General features: G+C 34.5%; 1 protein-coding gene across 1 annotated transcript; it reads right to left on the reverse strand.

The window, feature by feature from the left end:
- Positions 1-1,386: 1,386 nt before the first annotated feature.
- Positions 1,387-14,913, reverse strand: LOC139695314 (snRNA-activating protein complex subunit 3-like). The gene is made up of 9 exons (XM_071594020.1): positions 14,335-14,913; positions 13,342-13,561; positions 13,203-13,270; positions 12,994-13,121; positions 7,343-7,440; positions 6,500-6,650; positions 5,789-6,036; positions 3,079-3,186; positions 1,387-1,531 (listed from the first exon to the last, which is right to left on the reverse strand). Exons 2-9 carry the CDS (start codon positions 13,533-13,535, stop codon positions 1,387-1,389), a joined length of 1,140 nt encoding a protein of 379 aa, XP_071450121.1. The 5' UTR covers positions 13,536-13,561; positions 14,335-14,913.
- Between the last annotated feature and the right edge of the window lie 921 nt (positions 14,914-15,834).

Consider the following 15,834-nt stretch of genomic DNA (forward strand, 5'->3'; position numbering starts at 1 on the left):
TTGATGTGTTTTTTATTTTTTAGTAACTGTAGCAAAAGTCTTCCCAAATCAAATCATGACAATGGTTACGTTAACAGAGTGATGCCCTGGACATCAAATAAAATAACTATGCCATTGTTGCTGTGAAACTATTTAGGCTTTTGACTTTAAAATTTTGCTTTAAAGCCAACTCAATCCAGGATAAACTAGTGCTTTTATTGCAGTTGCTGCCTACGGAGGTATTTTTATTTGTGTTAGCACATGATGATCTCAATAACTTCTTTAGACCTTGAATGTGAACCTAAAGCTCCTCATTTCCACATGTTAATTCATACTTAATATTGGAAATTACCGCCATTAGTAAATTTAACACATAAACAGTCCATCATTATTTTAGTATTATTGTAATATTTTCTGAATAATTTATTTTATTAAAGTACGTTTTCTTTAATGATTTTTTTTAGTAGTTCAATACAGCACACACTTAATCTAACTTGTTACTTGCTTAAAAACGTTCGGAGTTATCTTAAGGGGAAGGATTTACAATTAACATTTATTTTGCTTGCTGATAGCTGAAATTTAGTGTGATAACCCATTTGAAAACATTCACATTTAATTGTGCTAGCAACTTGCAGGAAGGGTATGTAATATTTTTGTAAGAGATAGAGGAGTGGCTTTTATCAGGCATGGAACCAAATACATATATTTTATGAAAAGGTTGAACTTAATCAAGCCCATTAATGTCAACTTTCTTCATAAATGTTGGTTATTTATTATGATACAGCCATCAAATCATCGATAACCCATTTCATAAAACTGTTGGCATTTACCACTGCTATCATGGAAATTTAAAGTCAATTGCAAACCCTAAAATATTCTGATAACCTTAACCTATCCGCATTTGAAAACCTGTCTTATTATTCTACATTGTGAAATCTGGATTTTCCACAAGTTTCTGAGTTTTACATCATAAAACAATCTAGAGGTGGCATTTTACATGAATTGCTTAATTTTCGCAGGCAAGGAGCAATTGAATTAACATTTTTTCTGCAATTTATTAAACATCTACAAATCCCAAGCGATGTTTATCAGACTTCAGCTGATTTGACTGCTGAGGTAATGGAACAAATAGGCTTTCAATATGTATGATGCGGAACAAATTTTCTGTCCAATCTTAATTCTGAGCAAATCAAGTTTGAAATGTTGAAGTTTGACTCTTTTTCAAGTTCTCAATGTCCCCTTTCCTAATTACCAGGTAATCAAAGTGATAGCATTTTCAAAATTTATTGGGCCTATTATAATCATTTGTCAACAATTAACTACTTTGTCACAAAAGTTAGATATTTTAGTATCTGTTTGAAAACATCTGTTGTTTATGGTAATGACATTAATGTAAATGACTACTCTTTACATAACCAATGAACGGTCTGCATACTGATATGCCTTGAAAACACCAATCTTTTTTCCTTTGATGTAGTTAAATGATTTGAAACAGTTATCACACATATAGCAGATGCTGAAAGGAAGTCTACTGCTATGTCGACATATCCACCTGAAACAGCAATGAGAAATTTTTGTATCATTTATTTTACAATAATATTTATTTACATAATTAGAAGTGTCAATCAATTAGAATAAGTTGTTGAAATTAAACCATTGATTACAAAAGTGGCCAACACATTTTTTCGATCTAAATAATTTAGCTTTTTATTAAAAGTAAAATTATTTAACTCCAATTAATAAAAATTCTGTTCCACCTCCCTTCTACCCTCCAAGTTTGTCCCAATATTATTAAATTAGTCAGTAACACTTAAAAATAGATTTATCTTCTCTCAAGAAAGAGCTATCAAAACCTACGTACTATTAAGTCACAATTAAATTGTGTAAAAAAAAGGGACAGCATGAGAATAACGTGCTGAACTGGAATATTAAGTGCTTAGTACCTGAAATCATACATTCATTATGGCCTGGCAACTTCCAGCATTCAATATGCTACAACTCAAAATCTAAAGACCTTAATGTAAATGTGCTTCCACTCCAATTCAATGGAGCAACTGCATAGTCAGTTTCTTTGTACCTATGATAATGCATTATTTATTTACATCCCACATTAAAACTGTTTTGTGATTGATGTTCAATTGAAAGAAACTTTTGCTATCAAGGCCTATCACTCCTCTCGTGATCAGCTATTTGTGCATGTCTACATATTACTCAAGGGAAAATTAAATCGAGCCAAATGACATACTGAAGAAGTAACTAAATTTCAAAAGAAAAGGAAATCTTATGCTTTAATAGCAACTTAGGTAGATGGAATATGAATTATGGAGATAAGCATGAAATATTAAGAAATGTTAATCACAAGGGCTATTAGGAATGAATCAAAATATTAATCACTAGTGCTAAATAATTTTTTATAATATCCAGGTGAAAGTTTCCAAGGAAAAATGTTTATAGAGTTGTAAGAAAGTTCCTACTTCATTTTTCTGATGAAACTAATTCAGAAACCAAGTAAACATTTCTAAGCCTGATTGAGTTCAGACATCTGCAGCATCAACAGATTGTTAATTATTATTATTACTTTTTATTTGCCCAGAGATCACAATACAAAAATACCAGGTGGGTGAAGTATGTACATGATATAAGGCACGTCAATGAGGAGCAAAGACACAGGCTCAGTTAAGATACATAAAAGAATAGATGCTCATAGTTACATAAGTGTTTGGTACAAACCCATGAACATCGGCTGTAACATGCACATACAATATCAAATTCAGAAAAATCATTGAGTTTCAGCACCAATTAAAGCAAAAACAGGAATCGAGGATGAAAATAGGGTAGGTAGAAAATATGTAAGAAATTAAGGTTTGCCTGTACTGGAAGAAGACTTGAAAAAACCTGCCCATGCAGGCACAGTAGTATACTATATATATGGTAAAATATGAAAAGTAGAAAGATGGTCACAAAACAAGCTGTTCATGGAAGAAATAATGTCAAGAAAAGAAAGATGCTAGCTATAATGCTATTTCACATTCAAAATGGGTGAATGATGATTTATACAAAATTTCAGCTATAATTATCTCCGATAATTTTAAATTTTACCTTGCCACATAGTGTCCACAAATCATGCAGTACTTAGAATTCTGGCTTGATATGCTTAGCAAGACTGGATAATCTGTCGAGGACAAGGAATCAGCTGGCTGAATGAGTCTGAAAACGATTGATTTCATTAGTCACACAAAATGATCTGAGAGATAATGCCCTCATTTCTAAGCATATGATTTCTAAGTGAAAACTTGTTTCTATTGACTGTGAAGCCTAAATGCATGCTATTTGCAAATCAATAATAATGTAATTGGTTAATTCTATCTTCTTACATTTATGTGGTGTCTACCTGCTTATGACATTTCCAATGTTGGTTAAAAATCATGGATGAAAATAAGCATCTCCACCAAAATTCTATCTTTATTTTATCTTCTTTAAATTTACCACAGTCGACCTTTCTCATCGGCTGTCAGTATATTTTATATACCAGGCTTTTGTTATGGTGAATCATTACAAGGACACAACATCATGCCTCATTTTGTTCTCTACTCTTTATGTTAGTCAGAGAAGCAGTATTGTGCACCTCTCATCACCATTGCCAACCTATCTATTAAAACTATGTTTACGATGGTACCTACATGGTTTGTTTTGCGTGAATTACCTCTTGTTCATCCAATGTTATCCTTCTACCTGCCTTCATGCATTTTAAAAAGCCTGTTCTCTTCTTTCTCTCTATCTCCTGGCACACATCTGTATTTCCTTTCTCCTTTTTATGCTTAATAATTTCCCTTCACTTAACACAACTTGTCCATTCAAATATTTGGGGTACCTACTCTTCTGTGTCTTCTTTCCCCCTGGTGGTGCAAGAATTTCGTTTGAAGATGACCAAAGAGAACTTGCCTTCTCAGGTGGAGGATTTTAAGATGAAGTTATGTGCATTTGTGTTTATGAATATAAATAATACATATAATTATATTTATAAGTATAAGTCCATTTGCATATGACAGTGGCATATGGTTGTGAGGGTGTCTGGTGACCTTAAACCAGACACCCTCACAGTGGCTTTCGGAATTTAAGGCAAATGTAGTTGTTTGCTTTGAGAGTTAAGGAAAAGAAGAAGGAGAAAAATTATGTATGTGACTTACTGTTACTTTCCTAAATAATGTGCTGATTACTTTCAATGGTCATACCACTGGGATCAGAAATATTTGCACCTATATCACTGAGAAACAGAAACTGTTTGGACTCTCTACCTTTCACCTAACTCCTACACTTATGGGCAACACTACTGGGAGTAATTATTGTTGTCTATGCCATTAGGGTTCTAGGGGATCTGAAAATGCAAGGACTATCAATACATAAGGTCATAGTTCATGAGAGAGCTAGCATTTCTGCTTCTTCTGGAAATTCAAGTCACTTCAATGCATATTCTTACACATGCCTCTTTATTCTTTAGTAAATTACTCTCTTTTGATTCCAGACGTCAAATTAGTCTTTGATGTCTGAATCATCAGGTTAACTTTTGACATCTTATGTGTGTAATGCCATTGACGCCTTTTGATATTCCATTGCTGTTTAGATGCATACGTTCATTTGATCTTGGGTTGTAATGTTGATAGTCTGAATATTTTCAAAATCATCAAAGCTTCTTTGTATGAAGTTTAAGGCTTCCATTATGTGAATACACAGTAATTGCAACATGTTGAATTCTGCATGAATTAGTTTTGCAGGCAACCTTAATGGGATCTATTTCATTATATTTATCTGTTGCATCTGAAACATATTTTTTCATATTATGCTTAGATCCCAAAGGGATCCTAATGCTATCCTTGAGTGAAAATACTCCAATTGAAAAGTGAAGTAAGACTTTGGATTCATGTGCTGTGAGGTATTCATCGGCAGCATCAGGGCACCATAGACTCTTCTATGAGATACTGTTTTCAATTGCAGATAAGTAGTTAAAATAATTTCATTTGATTAATGCAGTTAATAATGTTTAATTAATACAGTTCAATTGGAATAATACTCATTAAACTACTACAGGAGAAATATTTTTTTTCTGATTATATGCAGACTTACGAAGTAACATCTTCAACATTATTTTTTGGCTCAAAACTTAGTTTATATTTAACTCAACTTGTCAACTTATTATTCTGTTGACTGTTAAACATGAGGCATTCATTACATTAGAAACATACTCGACATGTTCATTCCATCAAATTAAGATAAAATAATTTTAGGTTCATACTGATAAGAGGCAAAAGGAGACAAAATAGTCTTCAATGAGCAAATTATTTTGAGAAATGAAATTGTTAGTCAGCATCTAAAATGATTCTTTTTTTCTTGGATAAGTGGACATCATATTTGACAGGAGTTTTTTTGAGCGACAATATTTATTAACCTTTATTATTATTTTATTTGAAATCAACTTAAAAGTTACTTTCAAACTAGCTGAAACTTATTTTATCACACATAAACTTATAACTTAACTCAGCTTACAATATACATGTATTATGTTTCAACGATATGATTCAACTTTTAAAGTAAAATTTAGCAAGTCTGATTCTAAGCTAATGATAAAATTACTCATTAGTCTTGCTAGCTGAAATTGAAGGGATTAGTGGATCTAGAAGGATCCCTGATTTGGGTTGCCCCTACCATTTCTCCAATTATAATTTCTAAATATATACAATGGTATTGAATACATTAAATAGATATTTATTTAAATACATTGGTTTATAGATAAAAACGATAAACAGAAAATTACCTTGCATCAGAAAATATGATTATGTGTTCACAATTTCCTTGGTGCTGATAAACATATGGATATCCTAAGCGAATATTCAAATCTTGAATAGATGCTTCATTCATGTGAATTGATTTTGCCGATCCTATTTTAATTGATCTTAATTGCGCCCAATCTTTAATGGGCTTACTGTAGTCTTTACTCTCTGCATGGCGCATATCAATGTAAAATGTATCTTCGATAAAAAATAGTCCAGATGGGTAAATATCCTGGTGGGAAATAAGGATTGGGCACTCTGTCAATGCAAATCATGTCCTTATTTGTATTTAAATTCAGTCACTGCCATATTTGTGCATTACAACTTTACAAATAGCATTATAAAGGATAAAATTTTGATACCTGTGACTAATATAAATCATTTCAACTTTACATGCATGAAAATTGGTATTTTTAAAATTCTTTAAGGTAAGGTTTTGTTTATGTTCATGAATTCATAGTTGCTGCATTACCACATTCACAAATTCATTTTTTTTATCATTGATAATGACCACTGTGGTTGTATGCATTCATAGTTTCAAATGTATGAGTCTACATTTTCTGTGCTAGGGTTTGTTTTCAGGAGTTATACAGTCCACAACTGTTTTTCCATTATCCTTTAAAATTGGTACAAAATACAGTCATGCCATAAATTCGTGTGAATCAAACATACATTTAAAAGAATTGAAAATTTACCTTTGCCTTCTTTGCTGGAATGCAGTTAATATTTTCACTTAAATCTCCAGGAATGCTCAAGTCATTGGCACAGATTATCTTATCCCTCAAGCAGTCTAAAGTTTGATGTCCTAAAATCATTACTTCTTGACTGCATCTTGGAGGGCGGTGACTATCACCACCATAGAGCCATGAATAAGAAACAGTAGTATGTTTAGATCCCTCCATAGTATCTACTTAATGTGATTACACAATCCCCATGAATGTTGATTCAAGAGCAAATTATGGGCAGAAGTGAAATGAACAGAATAAGAGCAAAATAATGCAAAGAAAGTTTCTCCTAGGAATAGATACATAATTGAAAATCCAAATACACAAATATGTACTTACAACATTGGTAATATGTAAACAAGCAGAAGTGCTATTTCTAATCCAGGAATTAAAATACAATTGAGGAAATTTCAATTCAAGTATAACACCCAGTAACTATTTCATTTTTTTTATAGACAGAAGAAGGCTATTGAGCTGAGCCATGTATTGCCAAGGCCTTTAAGGGTAGCTTGATTTTTAAATTGCTGAATGAATATCCCAACATAAGTTTTAGTAATAAATGAGGAAGATTTTATTTGGGTAACTTTTGCTTAAAAATTAATCTTTTACAGTTTTTTAGGAGAAAATAAGAACAAATACTTCTACTTATCAAATTTAACAACATTGTCCGACCGCGGTAGGGGTAAAAATATTCGCATTCAGATTAGTCATGTGTATTCAACCCCTGCCATACACCCTAGCGGTGGCATCCAGGGTACTAAAATATCTAAAACTAATCTATGCTTCATTACTGGATTAAATATTATAACCTACCTTCTAGCTCCATACACGTGCTTAAATGGATGGTAGATTCTGGTAACTAAAGCAAAATTCTGCCAAGGTTTTAAGTCTGTCATTTTCATGCTTTTGCCCTTATGAGAGATAAAACAAAGATTATTCTGACATAATTTAGGTGTACTAATCATTTGGAAATTTGGCCTTAAATAATTCTAACTTTAATGATAAACAGAAATTGTCATCTTAAGGTATTGCAGACTAAAAAATTCTAATAATTACAAAAATAAATGTATGGCAATGTGTACTTTTAGATTTTATCATGGTAACGTTCAGGGAGAAATAATTTTCTAGGTAGATAAATAGTTTTCTGCTTATTAATGCATTAATTGATGCAGAAAAAAAACAAAAAAAGGAATTTTAAGTGGCCTACAATTTCTCCCTCGGCAACACCACCAAGGGAGAAAATAGCCCTTTGGGAATTTTGTTTGAAAATATAGTAGTATAGTACATGTTAGGAGATGTAGCCAACACATGAGGCTATTTGGGATAGATGGGTGATTTAGAAAAGATAATATTTTCAGGAATGGGGGAAGAGAGGGCAGAAACCTGGCACTAGTATAAGAATACTCTTTAACAAAAGACATCAAGGGATCTACAGTTAAACATATCATTCAATGGAAATGATAAATACTTAAGTGCTCTCAACATGCATTCCTAAAAGCGTCAAGGCACCTCTGAATAATTGTTGGTACTGGGATTCAATCCTGGGTCCTTTCAGAGTTGGAAGCCAGTACTCTACACAGCACCAATCCATTCCTCACAAAAATATTGCCGTGAATAACAGAAGAAATATGGAAACATTAGCAGGTGACTTTAAACTATGGGTGGTTTCAAAGATCATGTGCTGCTACATAGTAAAACTTGGTTTGATTGAAAGAAATCACACAGAGATGGCAACCTACTAGAGCTCTCCTTCCAACACAAAATAATTGTGATGAGCACTTTATTTGCAGCTCCATTGAGAAAATATGCTAGGAACCCACAAGGTGATGGGATTCCACCAGATTAATTACCTTCATATCAGTGGAAAGAAACCACCTCAATTATCATTCCAAAGAATATAATGATGGGCGGTATGAGTCCTGGCAACTAAGGGACTTGGACCAATTGGCTGTGTATCATGCCCAGCAGCAGGTGAGGCAAGGTTTTCGCGGTTGTCATCTCATGAAACATTTGCAAAGGAAAACCGTCAGCAGCAGAACAGAAGACACAAGAGGAAGACCAAATGTGTAAAAATAGGAACTTGGAATATTACATGGTTGATGACAGGAAAATTATAGAATATTAAGCGAGACATGGAAAGAGGAAAAAAGAATTTTAGGTCTGTGCAAGGTGAGATGAAAGGACAGCAGAGATTGCTGGAGTGATAGTTATATAATAATATACACCGGGGAGGAAGAGAGCCAACGAGGGGTTGCCATAATATTTAATAAAGCCGTAGGCAGGAGGGAGGTAAACAAGGAAGGAACAAGCAACGGATAGAATATTGTTAGTAGAGATAAAAGCAGAACCGATGGCCTTGGTCATTGTTCAGGTATACATGCCACCAAGCAATCATAAGGACAAAGAGGTCGATAGGATATATGAACAGTTAGAGGACCTAATCAAGTGTGTTGCTGCAGGAAAACATTTGATAGTGACTTAGGATTGGAATGCAACGGTAGACGAAGGAAAAGATGGTGATGAGGTGGGAGACTACGGTTTAGGCACGAGGAATGACCGAGGGGAGAAAGCTATTGAGTTCTGCAGGAGACAGAAGTTAGTCATCACCAACACTTGGTTTAGACACCAAAAAAGGCGTAGGTATACATGGAAAATGCCAGGTGACTCAGTAAGGTATCACTTAAAATATATTATGGAGCAAAGCACAGGAACACAGATTCAGGAAGTGTTATCAATTTGCACAGATTCCTGGGAGGGAATGCCGACTCTGACCACAATTTGGTTTTAACGAAGTGTAGTGTCCATTTCAAGAAGAAAAAAGGCAGGGGCAGTGGGTTAGGAAATGGAATGCAGAAGCTTTAAATGGATTGACGAGAAAGGAAAATCAGCAGGCTGTAGAGAAAATCATGGAGGTTGGTGAAGAGCTGAGTACTATCGAGGAAAAATAGAGGTATATCAAAAAGGGGATAATGAAAGTGCCAAATGAAACTATAGGACCCATTAATGGGAAAAGGACAAGGAAACCATGGATTACGGATGAGATGATTAGAAAGATAGATGATAGAAGAATATGGAAGAGTTTCAACACAAAGCAAGGCAGAACCAAGTACAAGGGGTAAAATAATAATTTGAGACAGGCAATAAATAAAACAAAAGAAGTATGGTGGAAGATGCAGGGCGAGGATATGGAAAATTTGCAGAAGAAGGGTGAAATTAGTGTGCTAACCAGCAAAGTTATATCACTATCGGCATGTAAGAAGTGAAGATCTGTGCTAACAGTTAAGAGATAAGTCGGATAAGATAATAGGTGAAACAGAAAAGATCTAAGAGAGGTGGAAGGAATATATAGAAGAACTATATAGGAAAGAACTTAGACCAAAAAGCTTAGACATAGAAATAGAACATGACGTAGAGGAAGATAGCTTAGGTCCAGACATACTCGACGATGAGATGGAAAGGGCATTAAGGGATATGAAACCAAATAAGGCCATGGGGGTACATAACATTCCTGTGGAACTACTGAAATGTTTAGGAAAATGTCGGTGGAAGAGGCTATATGGACTGATTTTTAGTATCTATGAGGAAGGAATCTGGCCGGAAGACTCTGTGAGATCAGTGTTAGTTCCTATTCCGAAAAAGGTAAAGGCTACATCATGTGAGGACTACAAAACAATAAGTTTGATTTCCCACGCAGCTGAAGTGGTTCTCAGGATCATCAACAAAAGGATAGAGAATAGGGCAAATGTTCACTTAGGGGATGATCAGTTTGGGATTAGGAAGGGGGAGACACACCGGATACCTTTGCAGTAATGAGATCACTCATCAAGAGGAATATAGAATACAATCAGGACGTGTTTGCCTATTCTGTAGATATTGAAAAGACATTTGATAGAGTGAACTAGGAAAAACTCTTGGGTTTATTGCAGAGAAAAAGGAATAGATTGGAGGGACAGGAGGTTAATCTGCAACCTGTACATGTCTCAGACTACTCAGGTGCAAGTGGGGAACGAGGAGTCCGGGTGGGCAGTGTTAGGAAGAGGTGTTAGGCAGGGTTACTCATTACCACCATTACTTTTCAATGTATACGTGGAGGAAATGATTAAAGAGGCATGAGAAGAACTGCAGGTAGGAATGAAAGTCGGAGGGGGATTCGTAAAATCAATTAGGTTTGCTGATGACCAAGCTTTAGTTTGTCAGTCAGCCAAGTGGTTGCAAGTATTGCCTAGTGTATTGGAAATTCAGAGCGATAGATATGGGATGAGAATCAATATAAAAAACAGAACTTATGCAATTTTACAGGAAGAAAAAGGCTAAGCTAAACATTAAAATTGGAGGGCAAAAACTAGAGCTGGTGGAACAGTTTACGTATCTTGGAAGTGTTTTGGACCAACAAGGTAAAGCAGTAGGGACATTAGGAAAAGAATTTCGGACATTAGAAAAAAAATTAGGCAAAGAGGCTTTCACAAGGAGAAGAAAGTTGATGATAGGGATGCTGAGTAAGGATGTTATGAATAGACTTGTTAAATCTTTGATATGGAATGTATTTCTTTGTACAGTGCGGAAATGTGGTCACTGCAGCAGGAGGATATACGTAGATTGGAGGCTTTTGAAATTCGGGTGCGTAGAAGGTGGAATGGACCAAAAGAAAAGCAAATGAGAAGGTACTAGGTTTGATGGATGAAGGGGTCAAAAGGGGTTAGGGAAAAATGGATTGATCGCCAGTGGGATGTTGAAGACTGTGATAGAGGGGAGATTGTTAGGTAAACAAGGAAAGGGAAGGAATAGGATAAGGATGAAGGGAGGAAGGAAGTACACAGATATGAAGAAGGACTTGATCTAGTATAGGTGCTGGATTGTGTTTTGTTACGAGTTAAAAACATTTATTTGGTAGTTGTGTCCATCCAAAACCTACCTTAACTGGTAGATTACTTAATAATAATATTTATTGGGAAGATAGGTATCAGAATCAAATCCAAGCATGTCATTGCTACCCTGGTGTTAATAAAGACAAGCCAAACAGGTATTTGTCAATAACAAAGTAAAGTTTCAGATTTACAGACTACAGAAAATAATCCAACAAAGAAGATGCCAAGAAAAACAAAGTAAGTTAAGTAATGAAAATATAATGGAAAGGATAGACAGATTAGTTCACTAATTTCAGTTGGAAAGTTCTAAGTAAATTGGTGCACCTAAATAGTGGCAGAGATCTTGGGCTAAATAAAGCTGTGCACAAGAAAACCATGGATGACACCATGAATTATTGACAATGTACAATAAAGGAGTTAGTGAAAAATAAATGGAACTTGAGAAAACATAAGAAAATCTAGAGCATCGTTACGTGTCAACAGAAAAAAGAAGAGCTAATGAGAAAAATGACTGAGGATATTGAAAATGAAACAATGAAAGGAAAAAATCGATGTGGTATATCAATGGCAAAATATGTATCACTGCTATTCAATCCAAAAATTAAAATTACATGTGTTAAGGAAAAATATGCAAAAGTCATGCTCATCAAGGAATTGGTGAGTACCTACACATAGGAAAGAATAGGGATAATGAAGTATCAGATGGATTATACCATTAGAGATAGGTTGGTCTAGGATATTTAGGGAAGGTCAAAGAGAAATCCAGGATCGTTATTAGCCTACACTTAACTATAGGTGCAAAGGGGATCAGAGTTTAAATCCCCACCTGACAGATGGCATGCTCCACTTGAAGTGCTCTCCACATAGTACCCCAAGTAGGTATTGAAATACCTCTGATAAATTCTACCGCTTTCTGAATTCAAACCTGGGCCCTCATGGTGAGAAGTCAGTGCATCAGCCACAGCACCATCTTGATCCCCACAAAAAAGCTTTGATAATATGTATCAAGGGCTGAGTTTAAGATAAATTAATTATGAGAAGAAGGTAACTTAATTGCCTTCAGCATAAGAGGGTAACTGAAATTGACAAAATTCTACCTGAATTACTTAAGGAAATGGGAAGCAACAAAGAATAAACTTCTAATCATTATAAAATGTTATGAGGAAGAAAAAATATGAAGAATGCATGAAAGGTTTGGGAGAAATATTAATCATGAGGAAACTAAAGTATTGAATTCTCAAAAAGTAGGAAGGCTAAGACAAAAATAAAATTTTAGAAACATAAACTAGAACAGTTCAACCATTTAGGAAGTGCTTTGGAGAAGGGAAGGCAGAGTCGTAAGAACATAGTAGTAACAAGTTAGAGGAGAAATGAAATTGGAGGCTTTTGCGATATAAGTGTGGAGAAGGGTAGAAAAGGCAAAATGGTAAGAAAGGAAAACAAATGAAGTGACAGGCAAAGTGGGGAAGGAGATAGGATTATTGGGAGAGAGTAGGAAAATGGATGTAGAGACATTTGATTAGTGACCGAAATAATTTCACTGTTGCCTTCAATTACACCTCCAAATTAATGCAACAATTTTACTTGTCCTTAACTTACCACCCATTTACAAGTACTGGCTTTAGATGTGGTGGTGACCTCTCGCTCTTCATTGCATTCCATTAGTATTTGCAAAGTCCTAAGCATCTTTTCTCCAATTGGTGTCACTGGTGGAGCATCATATAGCCCTCAAGAAATAAGATAAGTTATTACCTAGTTCAGCTGTTTCACTTATACTCACAGGTAGAATACGATAACTTGATAGTTACCTGGATGTTTTATCAAGTAATCCACATCAACAGGTTTTGGTTCATTTGGGACAGTGTACTTCTGTAAACTGAAATTTATTTTATGAAATAAATAGGGTCAAAAAAATTTCAATTGGTAATTCCATTAAAAAATACTAACCTACAATATAATACCAAGTCATCATAATCTCCTGAATCTGGAAGTTTCAAGGTATTTAATATAATATCCTTGGTCATTTTTGGGCCACTTGGTGAAAAAGTATGAAGCAGTTGACTGAATTTGGAGAAATAGTTCTTTAAATCAACCTGATCGTGAACAAAGCGCTTATCTGGCACAGAATATGCTTGTTCCATATTTATCTTCCTTATAAGCAGACATCCTGAGACAAAACAGCAATCAGTTAATTTTTCAATAAATACATTTTAAAATAGGGTGGGTACAACCATGATTTTTACTATCCACTACTTCATAATAGGAGTTTTTTATTGATAGTTCTTGTGGACAAAAGAAATTAGATATGAATTAATAGCTTCTAGCTTCCAGCAAGAGTAGTCGTTCCCATGTCATGGACAACAGGGATCAGAATTGAAGGTAATCGATCACCACCAAGAGATTATTTCTCCGGCGGAAGGAATCCATAATATTTCACTTTTTCACGAAAGATTTATTAGGATATTTCATGAATCATTAAGTCAAACTAAACCGTCTGGACTGAACCTGAACCGTCAGGTGATTCATTACCCTTCAAATTTCAGTATGATCATTACTATTAACTTTTCACTACTTTCTAACTTGGGTTGAAGAGTCCGCTGAAGATTAATATTTTGGTTTTTTGTCGTTATAAATTGCAATTGTCAATGTATTTCGTTTCTTTTCAAAAAAATATAGCTTGGATTTTTTGTCACAAATTTCAATATTTTGCGAAATAATTGTTAAATGCCTTCGGGTGCTCCTTTTTATGACGTGCCTACATACTGTATGAAAAGAATACCATTAAACATTATAAAAACTTTCATATTTCTTCAGACGATTCAAAGTTCGCCACCTAATTTATTTCTTCTCGCCTGCCCGATTTCAAGAAAAACACTCAAAAGTTAATGTTAATAACAGAAAGAATTCACATGCTTTAAAGATCATGTATTCTGCACTCACCACTAATGACAGCCGAAACTGTTGAAATTTTAGGAAAGTTGTGAAGATCCTGCTTGACTTCTTACTTCAAAATGAAGTACTCCGGTATTCTCCCAACTGTTTCACTAAAGAGAATACTAGCAGCTGAAACAGGATTCTATTCTGCGACCCTTGTTGATACAAAGTGTAAGCAGAGGCATAGATATAACAGTTGAGACTGAGTTTTATTCTCCAACCTTGTTGATACAAAGTGTAAGCAGGTGTCATGTCATCTCTCATTTAATACATTGTTGCGGTTTGGATATGAGTCACTTCGAGTGCACCGAAAAGTTGTTACATTGTATGATGATGTTTTTTAAGGCATGTAAGTCATCATGTACCTAAGAACGAAGTTGGGAGTTCTAAATATGCTGCTTTGAATTTATCTTTTGTCTTCATGTGTGCATGATTTAGTTCCCAAATTGTCGGTAATTTCTAATGAATGTCCAAAAGTGAAAACGTAGATGAAAGGTGGTTTATAAGTGGCATTCAAACAAAAAGTTACTAAAAATAATAATAAGGAAAGGTGGTGAAGGAGTTTCCTCAATCACACCTTTCCTTTTTTTTATTGCGGAAGCAAATACAAAAAAATAGCATGCAATAAAATAGCATGATATGTTGAGGGGGTTCCTGCTCTCGCTTGATGCCCCTTTAGTGTTCCAATATAATTAACTTCAATTACACAACATGAGAAAAGAAATATCAAACAAGATGACACAGCAGCATTAAATTACAGAAGTAATGTAGAACCCAAATCTAGTATAATTAGAGATAATAATTATTATAAGAAATAAATATATTATTTTATGATAACACTTCGGTTTGCAGAGTCATACAAGATTTTTTTCTTTGATCGTACACTAGGCAAAATAATACACGTTAACTTGAAATAGCAACTACATACAATTTTATTTACACAATAAACGAGCAATACAATTATTAGTTTTATCAAACTTTATAGTACCACCTTCAAATGTCACTACAATTATCAAATTTCATTGCACCATTTTAAATAATTGGTCGTTGTTATGCTTAAGGCAAAATAGCACAATCTCACGCATCTTGGTTTTATTATAAGTTATGCTGTGCCAAATTTCATGTCTGGGTTTTTCATACGGTAGGCACTCCTCTATTCTATGCTTAGCGGTGTCTTCTGCTAGGCGGATACTACATAGATTAGTCCTTTATTTCCCTATTTTATTGAGGTAGTGTCCAAATTTTCCATGGCCTGATAGGAGTTGCGTCGCTTTATTAGTTAGCTTGAATTTTATATTTAGCCTTTCAATGACGTCTGGGAATATTTCTTTTGTGCGAATACCCTAATCGGAATTCAGCCAGTCTTTATTCCACAAAAAGTTACTGTAACTCCGTTTAATTTTCTTGCATCAATAAATACGGACACCTGTTCAGTTCATGCTATAATTCGTGGTTTTGTACGAACACTTCGCCATCATATTAAGAACCATAGTCATTCAGAAAACC

The sequence above is a fragment of the Hetaerina americana genome, unplaced genomic scaffold, assembly GCF_022747635.1.
Source record: "Hetaerina americana unplaced genomic scaffold, ioHetAmer1.1.p SCAF_6, whole genome shotgun sequence".
Taxonomy (NCBI): Eukaryota; Metazoa; Arthropoda; class Insecta; order Odonata; family Calopterygidae; genus Hetaerina; species Hetaerina americana.

Bases quoted from the DNA above. Each gene is read 5' to 3' on its own strand.
- LOC139695314 (XM_071594020.1), bottom strand. From the start codon at position 13,535: ATGGAACAAGCATATTCTGTGCCAGATAAGCGCTTTGTTCACGATCAG. The intron at 13,271-13,341 runs GTTAGTATTTTT...AATAAATTTCAG, and splicing joins GACTTGGTATTATATTGTAG to TTTACAGAAGTACACTGTCC. The intron at 6,651-7,342 runs GTAGGTTATAAT...TGGTGGTGATAG, and splicing joins CACGTGTATGGAGCTAGAAG to TCACCGCCCTCCAAGATGCA.